We start from the raw sequence: 13823 nt of genomic DNA, 5'->3' as shown, positions 1-13823 counted from the left end.
AAAAAAAAAAATCACTGGTGAAAAGTACAACACTGCCTATGCAGGGAAGATACCAAGGGCCAGAAGCAGCAGTGGCACAGCATGCCTGCAATCCAGCACTTAGGAGCTTCCTAAACAGGGCCAGGAGGTCCAGGCTAGCCCAAGCTTCATAAGCTCCTCTCAAAATAATTAAGGCAGGCAGGCAGGCAGGCAGATAGGTGACAGGGAGACAGATGATAAATAGATAAGTCAATTGATCAAGGATTTCATTCTTATGATCAATAGATAGGTGATAGGTAGATGGTAGGTAAATCAATTGATCAAGGATTTCTTTTTATGATAGGTGATGGATTTTTATTTTATGTGCATTGGTGTTTTGAGTGTATGTATGTCTATGTGAAGGTACTGGATCCTGAAGTTATAGACAGCTGTGAGCTGCTATGTGGGCTCTGGGAATTGAACCTGGGTCCCCTGGAAGAGCAGTCAGTGCTCTTAACCACTGAGCCATCTCTCCTGTCCCTCAAAGGGATCTAAAGCATATTCCTTCCTTCTCCCCCCCCACTCCTAAAGCTCATTTTTCTTTTCTCCCTCCCTATTTCTTTTTTGTTGTCTTCAAAGGATACATTTTAAGAATTGTATTTATAGAACATTAATTTAAAAAAAATCAAAATAGCTAACAAAAGTAACTTTTCACTTAGATATCTTTGCAAGTTCTTAGAAATGTAACTATATTAATAAATCCAACAGAAGTTACAAGAAATCTAGAGGTCTCAGCTTGAAACACTGAAGCTTCTGAATTAGAGATATGCTAAGCCCTTTATTAGTTTCATGGTTTTTAAAGTGACTAAATGGCCCCAAGGCACAAATGTGATTTCTACAAAGTTAAGAACAGAAACAAACAACTATTGGGGGGTGAGGGGCACTAACCTAAAGAGTTTCAGATTTTTGATTTTCAGTAAAATGAAAGCAAATAGTAAAATCCCAAACTTCCTAATTCTGAAACACCTTACAATCACTACTGCCTTTCCTAAGTTTCTCCTTCCTACGTGGGCATAGCCCCAGTCTCCAATACAGAAGAGCTTCAAGCCAGCCCAGGTTATCTAACTCTATCTAAAAGAAAAGAGCTGGGCACAGTGGCATATGTCTTTAATTCAAGCACTTACTTAGGAAGAATCTCACCTACATAGCAATATCACCTACATAGCAAGTTCCAGAACAGGACAGGATAGCCAGAGCTACATAGTAAAAACCTATCTCAAAAAATAGAATAAAAAAAATTTTTTTAAAGATTTATTTATTATTATATCTAAGTACACTGTAGCTGTCTTCAGATGCACCAAAAGAGGGCGTCAGATCTCATTATGGATGGTTGTGAGCCACCATGTGGTTGCTGGGATTTGAACTCAGGACCTTCGGAAGAGCAGTCGGTGCTCTTAACCACTGAGCCATCTCTCCAGCCCACAAAAATTTTTTTTAAAGATTTCAATGTATGTGAGTGCACTGTTGCTGTCTTCAGACACACCAGAAGAGGGCATCAGATCGCTATTACAGATGGTTATGAGCCACCAAGTGATTGCTGGGAACTGAACTCAGGACCTCTGGAAGAGCCGTCAGTGCTCTTAGCTGCTGAGCCTTCTCTCCAGCACAAATAAAATTCTTTAAAAAAAAAAAAAAAACAGACCTCTTTAATTGAGTGGCTCATTATACCTACAATCCCACAGTTAAGTCCTCTCTCTCAGGAGGTTTGGGGAATCAAAGAAAATCTTTCCTAAAATATATTCACCTTATTTGGGTGGTGGTAGCACACACCTTTAATCCCAGCACTCAGAGGAGGCAGAGCCAAGTGGATCCCTCAGTTCAAGGCCAGAGTGGTTTACAGAGCAAGTTCTAGAACCAGGGCTACACAGAGAAGTCTCAAAAATAAATAAATAAATGTTTACTTTATCTAAATCAAATCATTTACACACTAAAGTTTCTCAAAGTATAAAACAAAAATTGTTCCAAATATGCTTTACCACAGATTTGTTTTTAAGGGGAAAAAAAGGTTAAACAGTATTATCAAACCCTTGTTTGTCTCACCTTCAGACCTACTTCTAGAAGCAACGGCTCCCACTTTAATGGTGCTTACTCTGGTGGCATATGTATTCCATAAGAGTGAAAAAGTATATATCCCACCAAATTACAAATATATCAAAACAAATGACTCCAGGTTTCTATACAACTTCATGGGTCCTTCACTGGTCTACAGCTAGCACTATTTAAAACCCTCTCAACCCAGTACTGGAGCAGGGAAGATAGAAAGAAGAGCATGGGCTACTCGGTTCCACACCGGCCTAAGTCAGTAAATAAACCCACCTCAGAAGAAAGAATGTTATTTGGAGCAGGGCTCAGAAATAAAGCATTTATGTAGCAAGTCAATTCTCCAGCATGCGCACACACACAAAAGTAAATGCAACTACACATATCTACCCACATTCAACATGGGAAGATCATCAGGGCCACCATAGATCGCCATCAACCAGATCAGTAATTTACATGACCAATGCGTCCTTTAGTAAAAGACAATGGCTTAAAAATCACTGTGTGTATGCCTATATATAAGTGCCCAAAGAGGCAGGGTATTAGATTAGATCCCTTGCGCTCTAGCCATAGGCATTTGTGAGCCACCCAATGTGGGTGCTGAGATTCACACTCAAGCCCTCTGACTGGGCCATAAGTGCTCACTCCTAATTCATGTTACCTCACCTCCCCCAAATCTAGTGTTGTAAGAACAATTCCACACACACAGTCCTGAATCCCAGCTCCACTCTAATACCCTGCTCTCTAAACTTTACACACTCCTCCTCCAGAAACCTCTCGCTTCTCTTAAGAAGCCAGACTGTGCAGGGTCAGTCAATCCTGAGCTGCCCAGTTCTGTTAGTTACTCCCTCTACAGAACGTAATACCGACTGTACATAGAAAGCTTAAGGGATGAAAAAGGTTGTCGACGCGAGAATCTCTAATTGGAAAATCTGCATGAAGGCACTAGGAGTAAGAAAGTCTTTACTAACTTTCGTTTTTTGTTTTTTTGAGACAGGGTTTCTCTGTATAGCCCTGGCTGTCCTGGAACTCACTTTGTAGACCAGGCTGGCCTCGAACTCAGAAGTCCGCCTGCCTCTGCCTCNATGTATGTGAGTGCACTGTTGCTGTCTTCAGACACACCAGAAGAGGGCATCAGATCGCTATTACAGATGGTTATGAGCCACCAAGTGATTGCTGGGAACTGAACTCAGGACCTCTGGAAGAGCCGTCAGTGCTCTTAGCTGCTGAGCCTTCTCTCCAGCACAAATAAAATTCTTTAAAAAAAAAAAAAAAAAACAGACCTCTTTAATTGAGTGGCTCATTATACCTACAATCCCACAGTTAAGTCCTCTCTCTCAGGAGGTTTGGGGAATCAAAGAAAATCTTTCCTAAAATATATTCACCTTATTTGGGTGGTGGTAGCACACACCTTTAATCCCAGCACTCAGAGGAGGCAGAGCCAAGTGGATCCCTCAGTTCAAGGCCAGAGTGGTTTACAGAGCAAGTTCTAGAACCAGGGCTACACAGAGAAGTCTCAAAAATAAATAAATAAATGTTTACTTTATCTAAATCAAATCATTTACACACTAAAGTTTCTCAAAGTATAAAACAAAAATTGTTCCAAATATGCTTTACCACAGATTTGTTTTTAAGGGGAAAAAAAGGTTAAACAGTATTATCAAACCCTTGTTTGTCTCACCTTCAGACCTACTTCTAGAAGCAACGGCTCCCACTTTAATGGTGCTTACTCTGGTGGCATATGTATTCCATAAGAGTGAAAAAGTATATATCCCACCAAATTACAAATATATCAAAACAAATGACTCCAGGTTTCTATACAACTTCATGGGTCCTTCACTGGTCTACAGCTAGCACTATTTAAAACCCTCTCAACCCAGTACTGGAGCAGGGAAGATAGAAAGAAGAGCATGGGCTACTCGGTTCCACACCGGCCTAAGTCAGTAAATAAACCCACCTCAGAAGAAAGAATGTTATTTGGAGCAGGGCTCAGAAATAAAGCATTTATGTAGCAAGTCAATTCTCCAGCATGCGCACACACACAAAAGTAAATGCAACTACACATATCTACCCACATTCAACATGGGAAGATCATCAGGGCCACCATAGATCGCCATCAACCAGATCAGTAATTTACATGACCAATGCGTCCTTTAGTAAAAGACAATGGCTTAAAAATCACTGTGTGTATGCCTATATATAAGTGCCCAAAGAGGCAGGGTATTAGATTAGATCCCTTGCGCTCTAGCCATAGGCATTTGTGAGCCACCCAATGTGGGTGCTGAGATTCACACTCAAGCCCTCTGACTGGGCCATAAGTGCTCACTCCTAATTCATGTTACCTCACCTCCCCCAAATCTAGTGTTGTAAGAACAATTCCACACACACAGTCCTGAATCCCAGCTCCACTCTAATACCCTGCTCTCTAAACTTTACACACTCCTCCTCCAGAAACCTCTCGCTTCTCTTAAGAAGCCAGACTGTGCAGGGTCAGTCAATCCTGAGCTGCCCAGTTCTGTTAGTTACTCCCTCTACAGAACGTAATACCGACTGTACATAGAAAGCTTAAGGGATGAAAAAGGTTGTCGACGCGAGAATCTCTAATTGGAAAATCTGCATGAAGGCACTAGGAGTAAGAAAGTCTTTACTAACTTTCGTTTTTTGTTTTTTTGAGACAGGGTTTCTCTGTATAGCCCTGGCTGTCCTGGAACTCACTTTGTAGACCAGGCTGGCCTCGAACTCAGAAGTCCGCCTGCCTCTGCCTCCCAAGTGCTGGGATTTAAGGCATGCACCACCACACCCAGCTACTAACTTTTTATTAGTTTATTAAAAGACTGATTTCTTTTGAGTAAAAAGATTTCCAATGTGAACTAAGCAATAAACACCAAAAGCCCATCTGATCAAGGGCATCAGAAAGCTGAGGCAGCCACACACTTGTGACTTCAAAAATCAACAAGCTATACACACGCTGAAGGATTTAAAAAGCAAAACCAGGGGGGAGCTGGAGAGAAGGCTCAGCGGTTAAGAGCACTGACGGCTCTTCCAGAGGTCCTGAGTTCAATTCCCAGCAACCACATGGTGGCTCACAACCATCTGTAATGGGATCTGACGCCCTCTTCTGGAGTGTCTGAAGACAGCTATGGTGTACTCACATATAACAAATAAATACATCTTTAAAAAAGGAAAGGAAAGTGTAACCAGACACCAGAGTCTGACTGCCCCTGTCAACAATCACGCAACGGCTTTTCAGACTGAGACTGCAGAGTGAGTTTGCATACACATGGAGGCCCATACACACTCAAAGATACAACTAAAACATGAAGGTTTCGCAAAAAGATCTGGGCGTGAGACACACTCAGCAGACAGAGGCAGGCAGATCTCTGAGGCCTGTGAGGTCTACAAAGTGAGTTTCAGGATGCCCAGGGCTGTTCCACAGAGAATCCTGTCTCAAAAAAAAAAAAAGTTTCACAGGATAACTTATCCTCACCATTCCATTCTATCTCACATTACACTGTTATAGCCTGCTAAACCTACTTCATGACCTACTAATGCATCAAACCAGTCTTAAAAACTGACTTTAGACACTGAAAATTATGTTCAATTTTTTTATATTTCTTTTTTCCCTTTTAAGTATTTATTAGGTATTTTCTTCATTTACATTTCCAATGCTATCCTGAATGTCCCCTATACCCTCCTCCCACCCTGCTCCCCTACCCACCCACTCCCACTTCTTGGCCCTGGCATTCCCCTCTATGGGGCATATAAAGTTTGCCAAGACCAAGGGGCCTCTCTTCCCAATGATGGCTGATTAGGCCATCTTCTGCTACATATGCAGTGAGAGACACGAGCTCTGGGGATGCTGGTTAGTTCATATTGTTGTTCCACCTACAGGGCTGCATCCCCCTTCAGCTCCTTGGGTACTTTCTCTAGCTCCTCCATTGGGGGCCCTGTGTTCCATCCAATAGCTGACTGTGAGCATCCGCTTCTGTGTTTGCCAGGCACTGGCATAGCCTCACAAGAGACCGGCCGCTATATCAGGATCCCTTCAGCAGAATCATTCTGGCATGTGCAATAGTGTACGTTCAATTTTTAGTAAGTAGTTTTAAAGTCTATTTTTGACCCCTTTTAATGGTATTTACTCTGGCATATGTATTTCATAGATAAGAGTGAAAATACATACACCTCATCAAGTTACAAATATATCAAAACAAATGCTCATCTACCAATAGAATCTAATCTGTAACCTTTACCTTCTGTCTCAGGGTTTCTGTTCCTTCACAAACATCATGACCAAAAGGCAAGTTGGGGAGGAAAGGGTTTATTCAGCTTACACTTCCACATTGCTGTTCATCACCAAAGGAAGTTGGGACTGGAACTCAAGCAGGTCAGGAAGCAGAGGCTCAGCTCCTGTTATTTACTGACTTGCTTCCCCTGGCTTGCTCAGCTTGCTACAAGCCCAGAAATGGTTCCACCCACAAGGGGCCCTACCCCCTAGATCACTAATTGAGAAAATGCCTTACAGCTAGATCTCATGGAGACATTTCCTCAAATGAAACTCCTTCTCTGTGATAAGTCTACCTTGTGTCAAGTTGACACACAAAACCAGTCAGTAAACCTTCCTTTGATATGTAAGTACTTCAGACCTCCAAGACTGTCAGGAATACAGCTGAATACATGTTGTGCTTGTATCTCCAGAGAGGGTACTGAGGAGAGCTTAAACTTTTCCTAGCAATTTCACCAGTGTCTCAGTTGTGCTCTAACGCCATCTAATACCTGAAATGCCGGTCCTTAAGTTAGGTTCTAGGCAGTGTTTATCCATGTTTCCACAAAGCGTGTGGAAGTGAACTGTGGTCCCAACATCAGACAGGGCCACACTTCCAGGTTCTACTACCAGAGGATGAAGAAAGACACGTTTGAGAGAAAGGTAGTAGGGAGCAACAGGATCAATTTCTAGGTGGCTTAAATGTGTGGCTCTAGCCCGCTACTAGCATAACAGGTTCAATACACACATAAACCGGAGAAGCGCTAAATCGATCATGGCATAAACTTCAAGGCATTATGATCATTCTAGAAACAGGGAAAAGCAATCTAGCCTTTTAAACATGTATGAAACACCACTACAACCTACTGTTCAAGAAACAAGGATGAAGTCATCTTTCTCTACTGGTAGTATCAGACATTGTCCTTGTAGCAAACTGCCACTTACTAAACCAAGTGCAGGACACTCAATATGTACTTCTTTACACTAAATACAGCACTGCGTGAGGGCAGGAGTCCAGACAGAACTGGCTCATCCACTAAGCACTATGGACAAGTCTCGCTATAACAATCATTTATATATAGTATTACCTCATTTAATCCTAAGAGCTCTGGAAGCAAGATGTCTACTCCAGGCAGTGGTGGTACACGCCTTTAATCCCAGCACTTGGGAGGCAGAGGCAGGCCAGCCTGGTCTACAAAGTGAGTTCCAGGACAGCCAGCTATTCAGAGAAAAAAATACATATGCCACCAGAGTAAGTACTATTAAAGTGGGAGTCATTGCTTCTAGAAATAGGTCTGAAGGTGAGACAAACAAGGGTTTGAAAAAAAAGAAAAAAAGAAAAAAGAAAAAGATAGTATGTCTACTAAATCCCATGCCAAACCATACCAATGTGCTGGGAACATGGGCTTTATAACATCCTTTTTATGTCTCATTCTTTAAACACTCAAATTGTAAAACAGGTTTAGTATGATGATCATCTGAATACTTAAAATAGCAGGGCACACAATCCAGTGAGCCCCAAAGCAGAACTTGAGCGGCTGCCACAAACTCTGATCCACACACTACCTGAACCTATAAGCCCACCCCAGCACAAAGCAGACCACTTAATTCTACTGCTGAACTAATTCTCTAATTATTCAAGTAAAACGGAGGCTTCAGTGAGTCACATACTCAGGATGGGAACTGACTAGCTCTACAGCCATCCTGGCTCTCAACTCCATGATAAAGTGCAAGGGTACTAGTTAACAGTGTAAGGGGACTAGGCTGGGATCCTAGCGCCACCATTCATTAGTGACCAAGGCTTTGGTTACACTGGTTAGCTTCCTGAGCCCTGACTGCTTTTCTGTTCCGATTTTGTGGTGCTATTGATTAAATCCTGGGTCTTTCATATGTATCTTTGAGCTACATCCCAGCCTAAGTCAGTTAAGTTTATTTTAAATGCACTAATTCCCAGACATTTAGTAGCTGCATAGCAGAAATGGCAACATATAGATAAAAGGAAAGTGAAACTTACTGACACTTGGGAGCAGGGCTTGCTGGGGACTGCAAGGGGGACTCTGGGGATGCTAACCACATGCTCCTCCACACTGCACATCCAGCACACCACTTGGGCTTTATAACCAGGACTCGGTCATGTAAAGTTGCTTTAATTTGAGGAGCTTTGTTGAAAAGTTAAAGTTGGGATCCTTTAAAAATGTTTGTATCCCTACTGTATCAAAGTGGATGAATATATATAAAATCCAAACCGTGATTTTTGAAATTTGGATTCTGTTCTGGGACATAGAAGACTGGAAATGAGTATCTAACACTGTCTGTTGCAGACAACCAAGAACTTCAAAGACTTCAAATCTAGTTCCTTTTGGCCTTTATTGAAATTGCTTGCTTTGACACACCTTGTCGACTGACGACAAAAATACAAGATACTAACACCAACAGTAATTAGCACTGCACTTAAGGCACTACACACTATTCTAAGTGATTATCCTCATGTTATAAGTAGGGAACAAAACCCACGATCATTACAGAGGCTGGACTCCTACTTTACAGTCTGGCTACAAGCACTTACCTAACTGCTCTCTCTGCATTTCTGAGTGTTAGTAAGTACTCGCACCACTTTACAGGACTGTTAAGTTAAAAAGAAAGCTGTATAAAGTATAAAAGTGCAGCAGCTCTAATGCTGACGATCACATAACTTCCACAAATCTGATTATGTTTGATTCATAGGGCCTCATATCTGCTCTTTGTCGCCAAGAGAAGCTGGAAATGTAGCTCAAAATCCCGTAAGTAGCTAACTAACCACTGTCACAAAGAGTATAGCAAGTTAAGATAAAAGCTGAATTTATGTGAAAGTTTTCTCTTGTGATGGGAAGGAGTAAGCTATCCCAACAACTTTAACATCAGGGACAGCAAAACGTCACGGATTTTAGGATACCTTTTACACCGGTTCCAGACCAGGTTCTTTCTGCCTGCCGACTGCCTAACTGCAGGAACCACGTGCGTGCTGAGATCTAACCGGGTGAGTCAACAGTGAACAGCATTTACCTGACAGCGAAAAGGATTCCCTAACTAAGTAGTTTCCCAACTACGAGAAAAAAAAACATATATATATATATATATATATATATATATATATATATATATATATATATATCAATCACCAGGACGTACGTACATCATATGGCCTAAGCCAAGAGACTCTACTATTTCACTTTACCTCCGCTGAGAAGGGGACCTAGAAATGGAAAGAGTTTGTGGGACGACGAATCCCACAACCTGGAGGCAGCAGGGAACACGTGTTGAACACGCATCCGAGCCGGGTGAAGGGGCTCCCGGAAGGAACTTAACCAAAACGTGCGCATTCCAAGGGCCCAAAGCAACACCAATACCGGGGTCTGGGATGCGGAAGCGCCGGACGGTCCTCAAGTGCGCACCGGGTAGAGCTCGGATGGGGACCCAGGCCTGGAAAGTCTGAGGCCGCCCCCGGGGGGGGGAGCCGAGGCTTCGGTGAACATGGCTGCCCAGCAGCAGCCGGGGGCGCAGACCTCGTGGAGACGGCGGGATCGGGCCGCACCCTCCCGCAGGGCCCCTCGGGCCAGGCCGCACTTCCCAGCCGCGGCGCCGGTCCAAGCGCGCCGCCGGCCCCGCTCCGCGCCTCCTCCCCACCCGGGCCGCCCCGGGCCGCGCGCAGCCCGGGGTGCCACGCGCCGCCCAGCCCAGCCCAGCCCAGCCCGGGCAGCCGCAGCTCGGCCCGGAGGTCGCCGTCGCCGTCCCCGCTCCCCCTACCTTGGCCTGCAGCCGTGCTGGCGCCCAGGCCAGGCAGGTGCAGGTACCGCTGAGGTGCGCGGAAGGCACGTACTCCTGGTGCAGCCGGTTGTTGGCGGTCTCCCACACTCGCAGGTGACCGTCGCTGGAGGCTAAAGCGAAGTAGGCTTGACTGTCGGGCGAGAAGGCGCAGGGGACCCCCGCCGGGGCCAAGGGGTCGCAGCTACCGCCGCCACCGGTCGCCATTGCTGCTCTGGCTCCGCGGCAGCCACGTGTTCGCCCGGGCGCAGGCGCACCGGCGCGGGGCGGGGCCTGCGGGGAGGAAGTGGGGCGGAGGGAACGCGGAGAGTCCAGGGAGTGGCTGGTCGTGACGCAGGCGAACGTCGAGCCGGGCCCACCCTGTGGACGGTGGCCCAGTGGGACCCTTCTTAACTTGTTCTGCGAAGGGACGGCGCGGGGAAGTGATTTGCAGACTACAGAACAAGGCCCTTCTTTTAAAACTACGTCCTATGAAACAACTAGACGAAATGTTTAAAGGAAATGTTTACTTACGTCCCCAACAACTGTTTCCGTGTTTCTTTAGTCTCTTTGAGGAAGTAGCCATGTCCATACAATAATTATCCAATCATAGTTCTATCAGAGAGTTGGGGCTGGAAGAAACAAGATGCCTCTTTTGTCTGTGTTAACACACAGAGATACTATTTGAAATGAGAGGAGGTCCAAGTTGGATGTAAATAAAGAATCCGGGCGTGGTACCTCATGCCTTTGAGCCGAGCAAGCTGGAAGGCAGAGACAGGTGGATCTCTGTGAGTTCCAGATCGCCCGGGACTACAGAGTTCCAGGACAGCCAGGGCCACATAGAGAAACACTGTCTCGAAAAACCAAACATATATTCCCATCTGGATGTGGTGGCACATGACTTTTAATCCCAGCACTCTATCTGAGGCAGACGCAGGCATGGTCTAGAAACATCGAGGACTATAGGGAAACTGTCTCAAAAAGATAAATGTTAGAATTTTTTTTCGTATTGGTTCTTTTTTTAAAAACTTTTTATTGGTTATTTTGTTTATTTAAATTTCAAATGTTATGCCCCCTCCAGGTTTCCTCTCCGAGAACCCCCATCACACCCACCTCCCCCTGCCTCCTCAAGACCACTTCCCCTGCTCACACACACACAGTCCCACCCCACCACCCTAGCATTATCCTACGCCCGGGCATCAAGCCTTCACAGGACCAAGGGCCTTCACTCCCTTTGACAGACAAGGCAATCCTCTGCTACATATGCAGCTGGAGCCATGGGTTGATGGTTTAGTCCCTGGGAGCTCTGGTGGGTCTGGTTGGTTGATGTTGTTCTTCCTATGGGGTTACAAACCCCTCCAGCTCCTTCAGTCCTTCCCCTAATTCCTCCATTGGGGTCTCCTGCTCAGTCCGAAGGTTGGCTGCAAGCATTCAGTAAAGCTCTGGCAGAGTCTCTCAGGAGACATCCATATAAGGCTCTTGTCAGCAAGCACTTCCTGGCATCAGCAATAGTGTCTGAGTTTGGTGACTGTGTATGGGATGGATCCCCAGGTGGAGCAGTCTCTGGATGGCCTTTCCTTCAGTCTCTGCTCCACTCTTTGTCCCTGTATTTCCTTTAGACAGGAGCAATTCTGGGTTAAAATTTTGAGAAGGGTTGATGGCCCCATCCCTCAACTAGGGGCTGTGCCTAATCTCTGGATATGGTCTCTACAGTTTCTCTCTCCCCTGTGTTGGGCATTTCAGCTAATGTCATCCCTGTTGGGTCCTGGAAACATCTTGCTTTCCTAGCGTCTGGGACTTTCTGTTAGCTATCCCCATTTCCCCATCCCCCATTGCTACACACCTCTGTTCAATGTTCTGACCCCCTATAGATCTCCTTCCCTCCTCCCACACCTGATCCTGCACACCTTTTTTTCCTCTTCCCCTCCTCTCTTCCTCCCAAGTCCCACACATCCTCTTTCTTCCATGATTATTTTGCTCCCCCTTCTAAGTAAGACTGAAGCATCCACACTTTGATTTTCATTCTTCTTGACCTTTATATGGTCTGTAAGTGTATCATGGGTATTCTGGGCTTTTTTCCTAATATCCACTTATCAATGAGTATATTCCATGTGTGTTCGTTAGTGACTGTGCTACCTCACTCAGGATGATATTTTCTAGTTCCAACCATTTTCCTGTGCATTTCATGAAGTCATTGTTTTTTAATGGCTGAGTAGTACTCCATTGTATAAATGTACCACATTTTCTGTATCTTTTCCTCTGTTGAGAAACAACAGGGATGTTTCCAGTTTCTGGCTATTATAAATAAGGCTGCTATGAACATAGTGGAGCATATGTCCTTGTTATATGTTGGAGCATCTTTTGGGTATATGCCCAGGAGTGTATAGTTGGGTCCTCAGGTAGTACTATGTCCAATTTTCTGAGGAACTGCCAGACTGATTTTTAGAATGGTTGTACCAACCTGAAATCCTACCAGCAATGAAGGATTCTTCCTCTTTCTCCACATCCTTGCCAGCATCTGCTGTCACCTGAGTTTTTTTTTTTTTTTTTTAATCTTAGCCATTCTGATTGTAGTGAGGTAGAATCTCAGGGTCGTTTTGATTTGCATTTGCCTGATGACTAAGGATCTTGAACATTTCTTTAAGTGCTTCTCAGCTTTGTGAGATTCTTCAGCTGAGAATTCTGTTTATCTCTGTGCCCTATTTTTTGTTTCTTTGTTTGTTTTTGGTTTTTTTCAAGACAGGGTTTCTCTGTATAGCCCTGGCTGTCCTGGAACTCATTTTGTAGAGCAGGCTGGCCTCAAACTCAGAAATCCGCCTGCCTCTGTGCTGGGATTAAAGGCATGGGACACCACGCCCGGCTGTACCCTATTTTTTAATAGGGTTATTTGGTTCATTGGAGTCTAATTTCTTGAGTTCTTGTATATTTTGGATATTAGCCTTCTCTCAGATGTAGGGTTGGCAAAGATCTTTTCCCAAACGGTGGGTTGCTGTTTTGTCCTGTTGATGGTGTCCTTTGCCTTACAGAAGCATTTGTTGATTCTTGATCTTAGGGAATAAGCCACTGGCGTTCTGTTTAGGAAATTTTCCCCTGTGCCCATGTGTTCGAGGGTTTTCCCCACTCTCTCTTCTATTAGATTCAGTGGATCTGTTTTTATGTGGTGGTCCCTGATCCACTTGGACAAACAGAAGTGTTGGTTACTTTCCTCCCTCCAGCAGAGCTTTCACCCTCCCTTTTCTGGGAAGCTACAGTGAAGGTCCCTAGGACCTCCCATACAATGTAAGTGTCCATCATGTTAGGAAGCCTAACCTGCGATAAAATGTAAGTGTCCATCATGTTAGGAAGCCCTTCCTCCATAACCTCATGCTCCCTGCCTTCCCTCTGATTTCTTGCCTTCTGTTTGGAATGTTCCTCATTTTCTCCACTTTCTGGCATCACGGTTCCTTGGGGCTTTTTTTCTTCCTCCATAAAGCTCAGCCACCATTCATGTGCTAGTGGTCAAATGTATGCCTCCAAACTTCATCTCCTCCCGCCCCTGAACTTTTTTTTTTTAATAATTTTTTTAATTTCACTTATATTTTAATTAGATATTTTCTTTATTTACATATCAAATGCTATCCTGAGAGTTCCCTATACCCTCCCCCACCCCTGCTCCCCTACCCACCCACTCCCACTTCATGGCCCTCGCATTCCCCTGTACTGGGGCATATATAGTTTGCAAGAC

The 13823-nt window shown here is 44.6% G+C and overlaps 1 protein-coding gene across 1 annotated transcript in view; it reads right to left on the bottom strand.

The window, feature by feature from the left end:
- Wdr43 (WD repeat domain 43) overlaps positions 1-10367 on the bottom strand; it is a 45114-nt gene extending 34747 nt beyond the window's left edge. The window contains exon 1 of the mRNA XM_021217784.1: positions 10103-10367. Within this exon, the coding sequence (XP_021073443.1) occupies positions 10103-10327 (225 nt within the window). The 5' untranslated portion in view covers positions 10328-10367. The remainder of the gene's footprint in view (positions 1-10102) is intronic.
- Positions 10368-13823: the final 3456 nt, after the last annotated feature.

This window comes from Mus pahari, chromosome 18, assembly GCF_900095145.1.
Source record: "Mus pahari chromosome 18, PAHARI_EIJ_v1.1, whole genome shotgun sequence".
Taxonomy (NCBI): domain Eukaryota; kingdom Metazoa; phylum Chordata; class Mammalia; order Rodentia; family Muridae; genus Mus; species Mus pahari.
This window is presented reverse-complemented; position numbering and strand designations above follow the sequence as displayed.